This window comes from Podarcis raffonei, chromosome 1, assembly GCF_027172205.1.
Source record: "Podarcis raffonei isolate rPodRaf1 chromosome 1, rPodRaf1.pri, whole genome shotgun sequence".
NCBI lineage: Eukaryota > Metazoa > Chordata > Lepidosauria > Squamata > Lacertidae > Podarcis > Podarcis raffonei.
Genome location: NC_070602.1, coordinates 17956702 through 17971767, shown reverse-complemented (window position 1 = coordinate 17971767; position 15066 = coordinate 17956702). Strand labels below are relative to the sequence as shown.

The 15066-nt window shown below is 39.9% G+C and overlaps 1 protein-coding gene across 4 annotated transcripts in view; it reads right to left on the bottom strand.

Annotated features, from left to right (window-relative positions):
• SETD3 (SET domain containing 3, actin histidine methyltransferase) overlaps positions 1–15066 on the bottom strand; it is a 47209-nt gene that overhangs the window by 19071 nt on the left and 13072 nt on the right. For all 4 annotated transcript variants that reach the window (XM_053375469.1, XM_053375474.1, XM_053375452.1 and 1 more), the window contains exons 4-6: positions 14387–14535; positions 13777–13849; positions 12475–12731 (exon numbers count right to left, since the gene is read on the bottom strand). In XM_053375469.1, the coding sequence (XP_053231444.1) occupies positions 12475–12731; positions 13777–13849; positions 14387–14535 (479 nt within the window). The remainder of the gene's footprint in view (positions 1–12474; positions 12732–13776; positions 13850–14386; positions 14536–15066) is intronic.

Genomic DNA, 15066 nt, shown 5'->3' with positions numbered 1-15066 from the left:
GCAAATAATGAGATATGACTGAATTCAAACACCTTATCATGAAAACTACAGAAGTTAATAAATAATATCAGCTGCTTAACAAATACGCTAACAGAATATGAACAAATAAGAGATTACATGAAAAAAATGGGCCCCCATAATCGGCAAAAATATACTACTGGATACCTGGGAAAACATTTTGCAAATGGCATATAGATTCTCCATAAATACAGTAAAAAGGGTGGACTGTTTTAATATCATGACTAGGTGGGTATATTACTCCAATTCAGATACAAAAGATCAATATGTCAGCAATAATACTTTTTTCTAAAATATGTAGATTGGTTTACACACCATCTATTAAAGAATGGATGTAGAATAAAATGCAGGAGGAAACCAAATATTCTCAATTGCAGTTAGAATCAGTAGCAAAATAATCAAGAGTAACAATATAATTTTTGCAAATATACAAAATAGTTCCAACATATAATCAAAACAATATTGATCAGAAGGCACCTTTCTATGCATTACTAGACCTAAATACTATTATCACTTTATTACTGACTACTAAACTGGGAAGCTAAATTTAGTGCCTTACTTCCAAAACCCAGCTTGCAAATTTAAATTTAGAAGCAAAGCACTAACCACAGTTTGCTTATTGAAATATCGCAGCAGCAAACAACTGTTAGCAAAACTCAGGAAGTGGAAAAAAGAACTTGTGTAAAATGAGGAAGAAGGGGCAAATGAACAAGCAAAGATTTTTCTGATCACCAAGCCATGGCTTGGCATTAAATTGGAACAGAGCTTAAGTGATATGTCACAAGGTAAACTAAATCATTCCTGATACTTAGAAGCACGCCATATTGTAACTTTATGCACAATATAAATAGCAAAAAATGTTAGCGGAACCTTCAAAGAAACATTGATGATGAAAAATTTATTCAAACTTTTAGCCTAGTATTAGTTATCTGGGGACATACAGAGGAAAGAATTCTGCCATCTGAGTTTTGAACGACATTAAATTAATACCAAATTTCAAAATAGGGTATTTCACAACTTTTTTTGAAATGAGGCCACATTGAATAAGAGTCTGCATAAATAATGCTCGACACACCCCAACACTGTTTAGCTATGGATGGGTCAAGTGCTTCTCTCCCCCAGAGAATCAGTGCTGAAACAGCTGGGATACTACACAGCAATAGTTCCTTGCTGTGCCTTCTAACTGACTGCAACCATCTTTATGACTAAGTCTAAGAGAAGTAACATTGCATTTTAATGCCTACACCCCAACTGAAAACAATAGAGAGGGCATAGTCATGGGAAGGTGTGAGGTTGATCACCTTAAGGATATTCCAAGCCTCTTTCCTAATTCTTATTTTTTAAAAAAAAATCAAGGCTGCCACCCTTTCAGTGAAAGGAACTGTAAGGGAAAATACATTATCCAATTTCTGGCCAGTGAGGGCAAAGTAGAAGAATAACTGACAATAAATTAGTACTACAATCAAACGGTGTGTGTGTGTGTGTGTGTGTGTAAATAAATTTGAAGTATTGTTACAATTAATTATTATTAAAAATTAAATACCAACAAAAGCTGAGCTAAAACTGTGTCACTAGTCAATAAGAGCCTATAATTAAATGTGCATCAACCAACTTTCCAGTGTTATACTAGCACATACTCTGCAAGTAACTCAATGTCTTTTGAGTAGATTTCTTCATTGTTCTTCTCTTCCAACAGTAATTCTTGTCAGCTTGCATTATGCAGAAAGGCACACTCAAAAGATGTACCCTTAGGAAACCCACACAGCTTTCTAGGGCAAACTAGATCAATCATATGGAAGGACCAGCATCCATTAAACCAAAGGTATTGGGGGGTGGGGAGAGAGAGAGAGAGAGATGGGTATACACATTGTAATATCTCAAATTTATTTACTATACTCATGTCACCTTCCAGCTGGCCTATAAAACAATGAAAAAGATCGTGCCTTAGAATAAACACTAACCTAGGATAAACTCATTGAATACACTGGGACATTCTGAGTAAATATGCTTAAGATTGCAGTGTTATGAATTTTAAAGTCCCACTAATTACAATTAATTAGAATAAAGCACAGATTTAAATGTTTTCCATTCAATAAGGTGGTGAATCAAAGTTACTAATGGTCTGATTCTATGCATATTTACTTGAAGCAAACAACAATGGAACTTGCACTCATGTATAGCACATGATGGGTATATAGTACCACTTCCAGGACTAGGGGCACCATGTCGCTGAATACAAATTGCTGGGAGACTTCCCAAAGGAAGCTGTTGGTTGACTATTGTGTCAAACAGGATGCTGGGCTCTTATGTTCTTACATAAATTGTGTTTTTTGTAAGTTTTAAAACTGTTCTCAATGTTGTATTTTAAATTGTTTTAAGCCCTGGGACCTTAGGGTGAAGGATGGGAAATTAATAATAACAAAAAACTTTGAACTACCTTGGAAGGTGGTGGCCTGTCCTTCACTGGAGGTTTTTAAGCAGAGGTTGTATGGCCCATCTGTCAGGGATTTGTTACTTGTGATTCCTGCATTGCAGGGAGCTGGACTTGGTGACCCTAGGGGTCTCTGCAAATCTGATTCTATAAATTGGCATTTAATATAGTATTCGGTATAATCATATAATCACTAATTCAATACCTATAACCTTTACAATGTAACATTCATTTTAATGGCCAGACTGTTCAGTAATTTTTAGGTACTACCAGTCAGTATGCCAATCAGAGTCTTATTTAGCAGCTATTTGTTTGTTTGTTTGCATTTATAAACCACTTAATATTTTAAAAATCTCTAGGTAGTATTTTCACTGAAAGCTTAGTGAAAACACAAAAACTCTTCGTGTTCTAAACAAAAGCTATTTTCACCAGTCCACTGAAATTACCTGATATAATGGTGGTTAGCAGAACCCTTTCTACATGGCAAGAGCAGTGCGTACAAGAGAGAGCAGTATGTTAGGACTTTCAAATGACTTAGGATTACTTTGGCTAGTGCAGCAATTATTGGACAGCACTCAGAGATGTGAACAGAGGGAAGCAATTATGCTTAAGTTTTATCACAGCGAACACAGAAAGAAGCATTTTATAAGTTTCACTTCAGAAACATTCCAGCCTCCTACACTGAGACGTATCACAAGACTCTAAGAGTGTATAAGATAATCCATTTTCTAATTTAGTTAAATTACTAATTTCCACCAAGATAAGTCCCTTAAATAGTTTAACAGTGCTTAGAATATATATCTCCTTTGAGTATTTCACTCTAGATACACCAGCTTTCTACTGTGCTTTGATTTTATTGAACATTCATAACTGCAGTTACATCAAGAAAAAAAAGTATTAAATCCTAACAATAAGGCCTATGTATCAGTGAAAAAGTATGATTAACTGTTGAGGCATGGAGTCCCAAAGCACAGATAACATCCCTGGGGATGGAGGCAGTTGCTCTGTGGAAGTGCAACTTGATATGAGGAAAATCAGCGGTTGTACTATTATAGCTGCAGAATCAACTGCTCTTCTGAATTTGTGGACAGGAGAGGGGTTAGAAACCTCATCTTCTAAAGCAAGAGTCTCCATAGACCTCTGTATTTTCTAGCCAACATAATATTTCTCCCAAGTGCGGCTTAAAAATGTGCAGAAACAATTTCATCTAATATTGGCATATATGGTTTTGAAGCACAGCGTTTTCAGACAAAGTGTTTGGGGAGCCTATTTTAATGGGATCGTAAGCCATTCAGAGAAGCAGAAATAAATTAAAAGTAGTTATGTTGGCAAGCAGGGTCCAAAATACAGGAGATAACTGTTTCCCAAATGAGAAGTTTATGATTTTCAAAATGGGAAGTTCTCACTCAGCCTCCCAATTTTCCCACTGTTACAGAAAAGGGACTTAGTGAATTGGTTTCTATTTATCTTGAAAATATTAGTATCCAAGTATCTGGGTGACAGTGTGGTAAAGGGACACACTCTGCTATGTGCTTCAGGCTGCCTAGCAGGAATCCTCACCTTGCAATATAGAATATGCTAGTTCTGTACTGTGGATGGTACATGCAGATCCCTCTACTGGAACGCTCGTTATTCAAAATCTCAGTTATCCAAACACAAAGAATTATAACCCAACCTTGCTACACAAATGGCTGATTCAAATATCGGAAGGTTGCCCACTTCCTTACTTGTTTGTGTTGTGCTGGTTGAAACTAGCTGTTTCAGGCAGAAAGCATGGAGGGAGGGAGAGGGATCAGACAAATCATGGATCAGAAATGTTCCCATAGGAAATAATGGAAATCATCAGCTCATTGTGCAAACACTCGCCTAACGAACAATTTCCTGGGAGCGCATTATGTTCGGAAAGCAGGGCCTGTGTGTCTTCAGCCCTTGATAATAATTCCATTCTTCTCCAAACAGAGTTTCTGCCCTCACTTGGTTCTCTCAATATTCGTCTAATTATTATTTCAAATTGTCTTATAATGGTTCCTTCTCACAAATTTCCCCTCATTTTGGTAGTCTCTTGCAGGGATCTGTATTGAGGCCCCAACTCATCATATTCTTTATGATCTCTCCTATCATTTCTATGCCGACAATTACAATTTTGTCTTTTCAAACTAAATCTTAAGAATTTGGTCTTGCCAAATCTTTTCTTTGCATTGTTCTCCCCCTCTTAACTAGTATTGCTATTCTTCTATAACACTTATAATCTAGGTATTGCTTTTGATTCCACTTTATCCTTTTTCTCCCGTATCTGTGACCTTGCCAGATCTTTTTTCATGACCTCAATATTTCTAAGATTAATTCCTTTCTTCCATATAGCACTACTAAAACACTTTTCAATCTGTTATTATTTCTCATCTTGATTATGTTCTTCTCACTGGCCTTCCTTAATCTACATCTTGGTTCTCTTACGAATGCTGAGTCAAGTCCCATTTTCTGTTTTCATCACTTCCACAATGTCCCTGCTTTGGCTTTGTCAACTTCACTGGATTCCACTTAATTTCACACTTTAAAATTCAACTTTTAATCACTTGCCTCACTTTATTTTTCATCTCTTCATTCTTCTGATACATGCCTCTTTTCTAAAACAACATTGTTATTGATCCTTATCTTTGGAATTACCTTGCTACTTCTTTGTCTATATTCAAAGCAACTTCATCCTCACCCCGCTGGTCAACCCTCTTCCCCCTTTAATTACTAATCTCTTCTGCAGGCATTATGAACTCTTTTTCCTCTATGCCTTTCTGCTAAATTGTGAAGTCCCTTTATGAGTGTTTCCCCCCCATTTGTAAATCACCTGATATAGGGACTATATAATGTGATACCTCTAGAGTGCAAGTTACACAATAATTAATTAATTAAATTACAACATTTCCTCTTCTGGATGCTTGCTTGATTTCATTCTTCATCTCTAGATCTTCCCAAACATTTTCATCGGGGAACGATAGTGTGTCCCCAGTACGTACCAAAATACTACCGGGGCCAGAAATCATCACCCACAATGATTCTGTCCCTTTGGGGATTTCTAGCTTGCTGGAATCAATGCCCTATTTAACTTCCAGAGCAACACCACCTCCAGTATGTCCTTCCTGTATAGCTTATATCCAGAGATTGCTGTGCCCCACTGATTCTCTAATACATGTTGCAGCGCCACTAGTCCATAAGAAAGTATCTGAGCCAATATACCTTGCTACATATTTTCTACTGTAAAAAGGCCTCTCTGTAAAGAGAGCATCTCAGGGGGATCCTTTTGCTGACTTGGCAACTGCACTCAGGAGTGGGTACCTCTCCTCTGGCATGCAGATCAAGGAGGAAGCAGCTGTCTGGACTGCATTCTGGCCTTGCCACTGTAGCACTTTGCCTGTAGGGATGAATATAGGGTAATACACTCCTGGTCCTTAACTGTGCAAAAGCAATAGACAACAGGCAGATGTGTTAACTGTATGATGGTTTCACCTTTCCCCGTCTGTAGAACTTTTAGAAAAGTAGCTTTGAAACACTGGAAAGCTGTTGTGAAATGATCAATATGGCGAAATTAAAGAATAGTTAACGCCCCTGACAAATTTCCTAACCCTTTTGTGGCTCTTTCCCCCCTGGAAGCAATTCAAATTATATTGAAGACTGAGGAATGTTAGTTTTCTAGGCGTGTTATTTTGGCAGTAGAGACATAATACAGTTTTGAAAGCAATACTTACGTTGAAATGTTTTTGTTACTAAGAAGGTGAATGAAAAGCTTTCATCATTCACTTTTTTCTCCCTCTCTCATTTCCCAATCTGGCAGAAAAGGGGGTTCAGCTGAGAAAGTACTGCTGCCTATGTTTTATGAGCTAAAGAGCACTGCTCTGCAATAATCTATGGACCAATTCCCCTTGACAGAAGGCTGCGACCATGCCCCTTGTGAAGCTGGGGGGAAAGTTAAAACAGAAAACCACTGCATATTCATTTACAAAGGCAAACTAAATTATAGATCTTCAAGGAACAAGGAATCTCACTCTGAATGTAAAACTATATGGCTCCCTCTTGTGCTTATTACACCACATTTCAGTGCATAGAGAATCCAGCATTATGCAATAAACATAACAGATTCTGTTCACTCTGCTGTGCACATTCAGTGCCCATAACATGCTAATGGTAGTAACACACGCAAAGTGGGGGGGGGGGGGGAGTGTAAATGGACATATTAGAACAAACTGAAAACCCCTCCTGAAGTACCATAACTTGAACATCTAAGCCCCAAACCCTTTCTCTTTCTTGAAGTGCAATCTTAAGAGATCCAGTCACCTGCCTCCATTCACATTTTAAGTATCAAATTGCATAGATTTCAATGGTGTCAGTGCTGTCCTTTGCCTGGAGCAATGGGCTATTTCTGGCAGGCCAGCGTTGCACCTGTGTTTAGTTGTCAAACCAGACTAATATTCAGCTGGGAGCAACTGTAAAAGGAAGAAGTCTCTGCCATCTTCATGAACATCCAGACTACTTAGAGAAAGGTAGAGCTCAGCTGAAAACTGCCCTCTTCTAAACCTCCCCTCTGCTCTCATGAAGAAGCGATTACTGGCTACCAAACGAACATAACACATCTCAAAAGAATACCTCAAAATGCCACCACTTTACTTGTTAAAGAAACTAAGCAAAAAGCCACCATGGTGCAGGAAAGAGTGCTGAACTTGGACTCAGGTCAGCCTTGAAACTCAACTATGCCACTGATTTCATACCTGTTTTCTGTGATGATTTTGTCCTATGCTTGATTCTGCATTTTTAGTTTTTCTTTTTTCAGTCATTATCACAGGGTCTTTGTGAGAACAGGAGGAGATAAGATACCATGTATTTATTTGCCAGCTGATGCAACAGCTAGTTGCCTCTCATACAACCCCTTGGATTTCCAACGAGATATGGCACAATTCATTAGACAGCGACAACAATGCTTGAAATCTGTAAAGCACTTTCAGGTGTTTGAAATGCTTTATGTGTATATCTAATTACAATCCTTACAACGGCCCTGTAAGATAAATCAGTATTATTCCAAATCTACTGGTGGCTTGGGGATTTTTTTTGGGGGGGGGGGCGGGAGAGGTAGGAAAGAATGGCTTACCTAAGGATCAACTAGTGAGCTAATGACAGAGATCAGATTCAAATCACGGACTTCCTGATTAGTAGCTCTATCTCTTAGCTGCCACAAAATGTTCTTGTTCAGAGCTCCAGCCAGCTAGCCATGCTCTCTTCCAGCAGACCATCTCTACCCATCCCTGCTTTAATGTCTTTCCTTTCCAGCATGCTCTGTCATCACTGGACTGTTTGTGTTTCGTTCTTTCGCTCCCTTAGGCTATAAAAATATTGTTAGCATTTCAACAAATGCTATCTCAGGATTCTTCAGACTCTGCTGATACTTCTTTATTGTTTCTCAGTGGCCCCATCTCTTGTCAGCACACACCACCTGAGTTCACTATTACAGGGACTGATATATGACTGAATCTCATATGGGTAAGAGGTTAGTAGATTGGGGTTGTTTTTTTAAATGACGCAACAGCAGCTGGGCCATAAGAGCATGAGCATAAGCAGAGTTGAACCACATGATTTGCATATTGCATAGGTGCAATATGCATTTTAACAGGTCCCTCTTAAAGAACATACAGACACCCCATTATTCCTCCCAAGTACATCTCTCACTTGGAAATTCTGGCAAGATGATGATCACACCTCTGTCCTCTTGAATGTCAGTAGTACATGTAAATTATGAGCTAGCTATCATGCCATTTAGTGGTAAACTTTACTAACTTTGCACTAGGGTAACATATGGCAGGCATGAAGATTGGTTAGCCTATCAGTTAAAGCAGTGTTAGATGCCTAGCGTTGCCAGTTTTAAAAAATAATAATGCTGGAGCTTATGTGACATTTGCATCTCATTAATATACAGTGGTGCCTCGCAAGACGAAATTAATTCGTTCCGCAAGTTTTTTCTTCTTGCGAGTTTTTCGTCTTGCGAAGCACGGTTTCCCATAGGAATGCATTGAAAATCAATCAATGCGTTCCTATGGAGACCGTCCGGGGACAGAGGGGAAGCGCCGCGCGCCTTCCCCTCTGTCCCCGGACCTGTTTAAAGCAAGGGGCGGCGGGGAGAAGATTGCTTCTCCCCGTTGCCTGCCCCACAATCTCCGGGGACAGCGGGGAAGACGCGCGCCTTCCCCTCTGTCCCCGGACCTGTTTAAAGCAAGGGGCGGCGGGGAGAAGATTGCTTCTCCCCGTTGCCTGCCCCACAATCTCCGGGGACAGAGGGGAAGGCGCGCGCCTTCCCCTCTGTCCCCGGACCTGTTTAAAGCAAGGGGCGGCGGGGAGAAGATTGCTTCTCCCAGTTGCCTGCCCCACAATCTCCGGGGACAGCGGGGAAGACGCGCTGCGCTTCCCCGCTATCCCCGAAGCAAGCCCATAGGGAAATGCGTCTTGCGAAGCGGCTAAGAAAACGAAAAACTCCTTCGTCTAGTGAGTTTTTCGTCTTCCGAGGCGTTCGTCTTGCGGGGTACCACTGTAGTACCTTCTGTTCCCAATGGAAGAAATATAAATCTAACCCTTCATACAATATTTTAAGAATTGTCCATAGGGACGCGGGTGGCGCTGTAGTCTAAACCACTGAGCCTCTTGGGTCTGCCAATCAGAAGGTCGGTGGTTCGAATCCCCGCGACAGGGTCAGGTCCCGTTGCTCTGTCCCAGCTCCTGCCAACCTAGCAGTTTGAAAGCATGCCAGTGCAAGTAGATAAATAGGTACTGCTGTGGCGGGAAGATAAAAGGCATTTCTGTGCGCTCTGGTTCTGTCACGGTGTTCCGTTGCGCCAAAAGCAGTTTAGTCACGCTGGCCACATGACCCGGAAAGCTGTCTGTGGACAAACACTGCCTCCCTTGGCCTGAAAGTGAGATGAGCACCGCAACCCCATAGTCGCCTTTGACTGGACTTAACTGTCCAGGATTCCTTTGCCTTTTTAACCTTTTAAGAATTGTCCAGACATGGTTTGAACTCCCCAAATTATAAATACCACCTAGTGGTACTATTATAACTTTAGAGCAACCTAGACTCCTGAAGCAAAGAAACAAGACAGTTTTTGTATAAACATAGCTCTTGAAATGAAATTTACTCAGTACTATGGAAACCTAGTGTTGATATTTTTCATATCCTCTGTAAAAAACAAAACAAAACCACTCACATAGCTTTAAAGGCAAACTGGGACTATTTTGTCTAGCCTACCTTTCGAAGTGGCTTTTATGACAACATTAAGTACAAAACTTTAATTTTAAAATATTAAAAAAACATTCTAAATAATTGTAAATAGATATTACAATTCAATAAAGACAGGCAGGAAGTAGATTATGTTTCAGCAGAGATTTTGTTCCATTAAACATTGATGGCTGAAACACGCTGCTGCATGGTACACCCATCTGTATATTGGAAACATTTCTGTGCAATAAAGGATTGATGAAGGCTGAATAACTACCTAAGAAATCTTTGCCTGATTTTTAAGGAGCCACAAAATGATGTCTGAGAAGATGTTCTGCCAGTACACTTTACCTGAATGACACTTTTTCCATAGTGTTAAGAATATAATGCCTTGATTACTCACAGGCAGCTACATTACATCTGTGGCTATGAAATGCTATGTGTGACAAGGGTAAGACATAGGTCTAAGAAAGAAACACTCATAAGGAAAATGTATACAGACTGAGAACAGATGATGCTGTGTTACAAGAAACAAATGCCATTTTCAGAACTGAAAATGTTCTCTCCTCCCCCACAAACCTGCCTCCTCAAAAGAGTCCACTAGCTTGTCAGCTCTACAGAGCTGTCAAGGAAGAAGGAGCTAGGGATCAGAGGCACTCAGCCCCAGATGAACTCCTGGTGCAATGGTTTCACAGCAGTAGCTGTGATACTTTTGCCCAGGGAGCTGGCAGGTAGGCCACTACAAAGCTGCTTTTCTATCTAGATTACCTACCCAGTAGTTCCCAAACTTCCCACTCTACAGGCTACTTAAAAACTGTTGATTATCTCGGTAGACAACTCAATGATTTTTCTGCCTGTTGTAGCAACTGTAATGTCCTATACTAAATGAATGATTTTTAACTGTGTTTTTATTGCTTCCTTTATTTCTTATTTTTTTTTAATTAAAATTTGCAAATTAAAATGCAATACAATAAAATAAAATAGAAATAAAGAAGCAATAAAAATACAAGATGAATATTTAATGCGGGTATATTGCAGACCACTCAAATAAAATTCATGGACCACAGTTTCAGAATCAATGATCTACACATCAGTGTGAATACTGGGGTGTAGGTTCTGAAATAGGATTATGACTATAGAAACTATGATTAGGAATGAAAGTGAACACGTGAACACACAGGAGAGAACTTTACCTGCAGCCAAAGGGTTGCTTACTCTATGATGTAGCTGTTTTCATGCCTCTAAAACTAAGTGATTGTCTGCCTCTTCTACAGAGCAAAAAAGCAACTACAGCAAAAAAGAGAGAAAGTGAGCAAAACTCCGAGACTGAGCCTATAGTTCTTTCCTGCTCATTCATGTACCCTCTTTGAACCCCAGCCACTTCAAAGAGTTAAGAAGCAACAACACTACTTAGTACTTTGAAGATATTATCTGGTACAGTTTGTATAAAAATGGGACTCCACAGTTCATTATGAATTTGGTTACCCTGAAAAAAAGATACAGAAGAGAGCTACAGGGGTGATAAAAATTTAGATAGCGAGATACTGGTTGTGTTTAGACTGTATGAAGTAAAATTATATGGTGTCTGGGCTTTGTTGCCTTTTTATCATGGTTTAAGAAGGCCATAGTTTGCTCCAGCAGAAAATTTACTCAATTCTTGTAGGGTCTAAACTGCTAACTCAGTTTACTAACTAAGATGACAGGACAGGAGATACACAAGTGAAGTATTTTACTACTGAAGTAAAGCACTTTTAAGATCATAAGCATGAGCATACTCTTCATAAAAGAACAGTAAAATAAGTAGAGGAACATTGAAAGCTGCCTTACACAGAGCCGGATCACTGTTCCATAGAGCTCAATATTGTCTACAGTGATTGCTAGAGGCTCTTCAGAATTCACACAGTCCTGCCCAGATCCAGCTGGAGATGCCCAGGATTGAACTTGGGATCTTTTGCATGTGAATTCATGTGATCTACTACTGAGCTACAGTACTTCCTTAAGAGGAAAGATGTATGTTACCCAAAGGAATTAGGTATATATTTGGGGGGCGGGGAGCAGGGTGAAGGCTACAAACGAAGAGTCATACATGAGAATGAATGAGCTCTGCAAACAACTGAATTATTGCCATTACATTCTATATCATCTGAAGTACATCAGCAACCTTACAGGCTAAAGATTTTTCACTAAAAATGAACACAAAATTTCACAAGTGCATGCCAGATGATCACAATCATTTTCGGATCATTTTGCATATGTGAACAAAGGAAATTGAAGCCCTTCCCATTCACTACAAAGTATCTTCTGCAGGAAACAGATATAGCACATTTTGAGTGATTCTCAAAATTCCATGACAACAACCCAGGATAGGTTTATGCAGACATCTAAAGGCTAAACACACCAGGGGCAAAAAGTAATATTAATCAGGTATCCACTATAGAGAAAATAAAATGGTGCACTTGGGCCACTGCTGACGGCAAAATCTACCCTCTTCCAATAACACTAGATAGCTATCCCAAAATGTATGTCGCATGTGTGCACTCAGAACAAGACGATGTACTGCACTTCTATCAGAAGTCCTTCCATATATAACCACCACCTCCACACACAACAACTATCATAGCAACAGCATTCTGCTAGTATAAGCAATGGTAAAAAAGTAATCAGGTTAGCACTGGTACTGTGGTACTTAGAACTTTAGGCCACTTAATAAGCCTTTTAAAAATGTCAGAGTTCTACTTTGCTATGGTCCTCATATAATGCAGTGTCTGTTCCAGGCTCTTACCTGAATAACTTTGTAGAAATAGGCATACTGTCGAGCAGTATTTTTATATTGGCTGAAAACGTCATGTATGGCCTGAGTTGACTGAAGATATTGAACCTCATCTTCTTCAAAGTAAAGAGGAGTATTGTATTCACTTGGGAGAGTTTGGATGTAAGGCAGCCAGAAAGAACTAGGATTGCAGCGTTCACAAAGAAGGTGGAATGCTAGCGTGATGTTGCCCATGGCTTGGAGAATTCGGTCTTGAGAATACAAGGATCCTAAAAAATGAAAAGAACCCATAAAGAAATTTTAGTCCCCCTAACAGGATTCCTAAGTGCATATTAAATGATTTTTGTAAGAAAGAAAATTTTAACAAAATAAGTACGTCTTGCAATAACATGAATTTTGTTTACTTCCTATTATAGACTTTCTGTAACTTTCTTGTAACCTTTAAACTGATCTAAAAATGGTAATTTCAATAAATTAGTTGGCATCCATCTGCCTCCAGAGGTGAAACCAAACTGCTGTGTTAGCAGCACTGTAGTGACCTCCCTGGAGCGCAAGCCTGGGCAGTGTGTATGAAGGTCCTGGGGCTGCCCAGATAACAAGATACCCCTCTTGGCCTTGCTGAGAAAAGAAAGCAGAGCAATACATTTCGCACCAGCAGTTTGTCAGAAGGAGGCATACAAGGTGCCATCCAACCATCTTAGGGACTCCACACCATATTTGTTTAGGGTTTACTCCTTAGCCCTCTCCTCTCCTGAAGATATCCCACAAGGGAGCAGAGGTTTAGGACCAGAGTTTTCTTTCTGCTAGATGGGCTACCTTCCTAGGTTGACGAGACCCATTTGCCTCTCACATGTAGGAACCACCTTCTTGACTGTTGGACTCACTATAGGTACCATCCACTCAATCTGCCAGAGTCTGTCTTTGCATGCAAGGGAATACCTAAACTCACTGAGGGTTTGAGACCCATCGGCTACCCGTACATAGTTTAGCCAGCCAGTCAAAGCTGTTCCCGGGCTGTGGCCGTTGCTGCATGCCAACAGCTTCTAGAAGCCATAGCTGAGAGCAGAATACATGGTAGGGACCAAAGGTAGACAAACTACCCCAGAAGAAGCATGAAGTGTCCCCCACCAGAGGTACTACCCCTCCCCATACACCCCAGTTCAATAAATAATAATAAATATGATACATTGTTCAAGCATTGTAATAAGCCCACTAGACAATTCTAACTGACAATTTTCATTGTTTTGCTAGTGGAGAACTTTCCATCAATATACCCTTTGCACATATGCAAACGCGTTCAAAATCTTCTCTTACCCAAAACTGAATTTTTCGCTGATTCAACAGTCATCAACAATTTTCTGGGAACCCAGAGAAAAAGCTCTTCTGCCTAGAAAAACACAAGGAAAGTTCACAATATCATACAGATCTGATAAACATACTGGATGGTAACAAATTGCGGTAATCTGCCTGCAAAACAGCCATTCTGATAGTGGAAGCACAGTGGCACAGTGCACAACCTAAGCCCAAGTCTTGCACCTGTGAAAGATGCTGGGCAACACCTGGTGCAACCACTATTATTATACTCTGTGACCATTAAGCCTCTGCACTATATGTGCTTGTGCAATGTTTGCATCACTAATTGGAGGAGGATGGGGAGACAGGCCATTTATACCTAACATTTTCTTTCACAAGGGACATATTAGCACATTGAGATATTGTAACATCACTGTCTTCTGGAAGATAGAGGATCCTGCTATTCCACATTAGAATCTCTGCATCATGACCATGATTTGGACAAGCTCAACACCTGTAGTAAATTTCAAAAGATCTAGTCTTCTGCCAATTTAGTATTTCAAACACTGGGGGCTGGTTGAATGATCTTTAAATGCCCCCAATGTACCTTCCAATGCCATCCTATACTCACTTTTATCTCTCTCGTAGCTTTCAAACCAAAACCCTCTTCACCAAAGTTAGCCACTTCAAAGCCCTCTGTGGATGCACCATTCTCTCTGGCCCAGTTAATTAGTTCAGTGAAATAATCTTCTCTTTTTCCATCAAATACGACAGACAAACCTATGTACATATTTAGCAGCAGAGAAAAACACAATGAGTCACCAGTACTAATTAACACAGACGTTAAAAACATTTAGGAAGTATTCATAGCAGCTTTTAAAATACAGTTGTACCTTGGAAGTTGAACGGAATCCATTCCGGAAGTCCGTTCAACTTAAAATGTTCACAAACCAAGGCATGGCTTCTGATTGGCTGCAAGAAGCTCCTGCAGCCAATCGAAGTCGCAGAGGCCTCGTTGGCTTCCAAAAATAGTTTGCAAACCGGAATAGTCACTTCCGGGTTTGCAACGTTCGGGAGCCAAAATGTTCGGGAACTAAGCTGTTCGATTTCCAAGGTACGACTGTACAAGCAATTCAATTCAATTTGGTCAACCAAGGCTTTAATTCTCAGAGTGAAAAACAACGTGCCAATAAAAAGTGAGCTCAAGCAACTCCCAAATTCCTCAGCGAAAACACCACATATTCTGCCAGTCAAGCCACATGCTTACGAAAAGCTATTTGGCACAATTCCTTTGTTTTTCTTGACCACAGA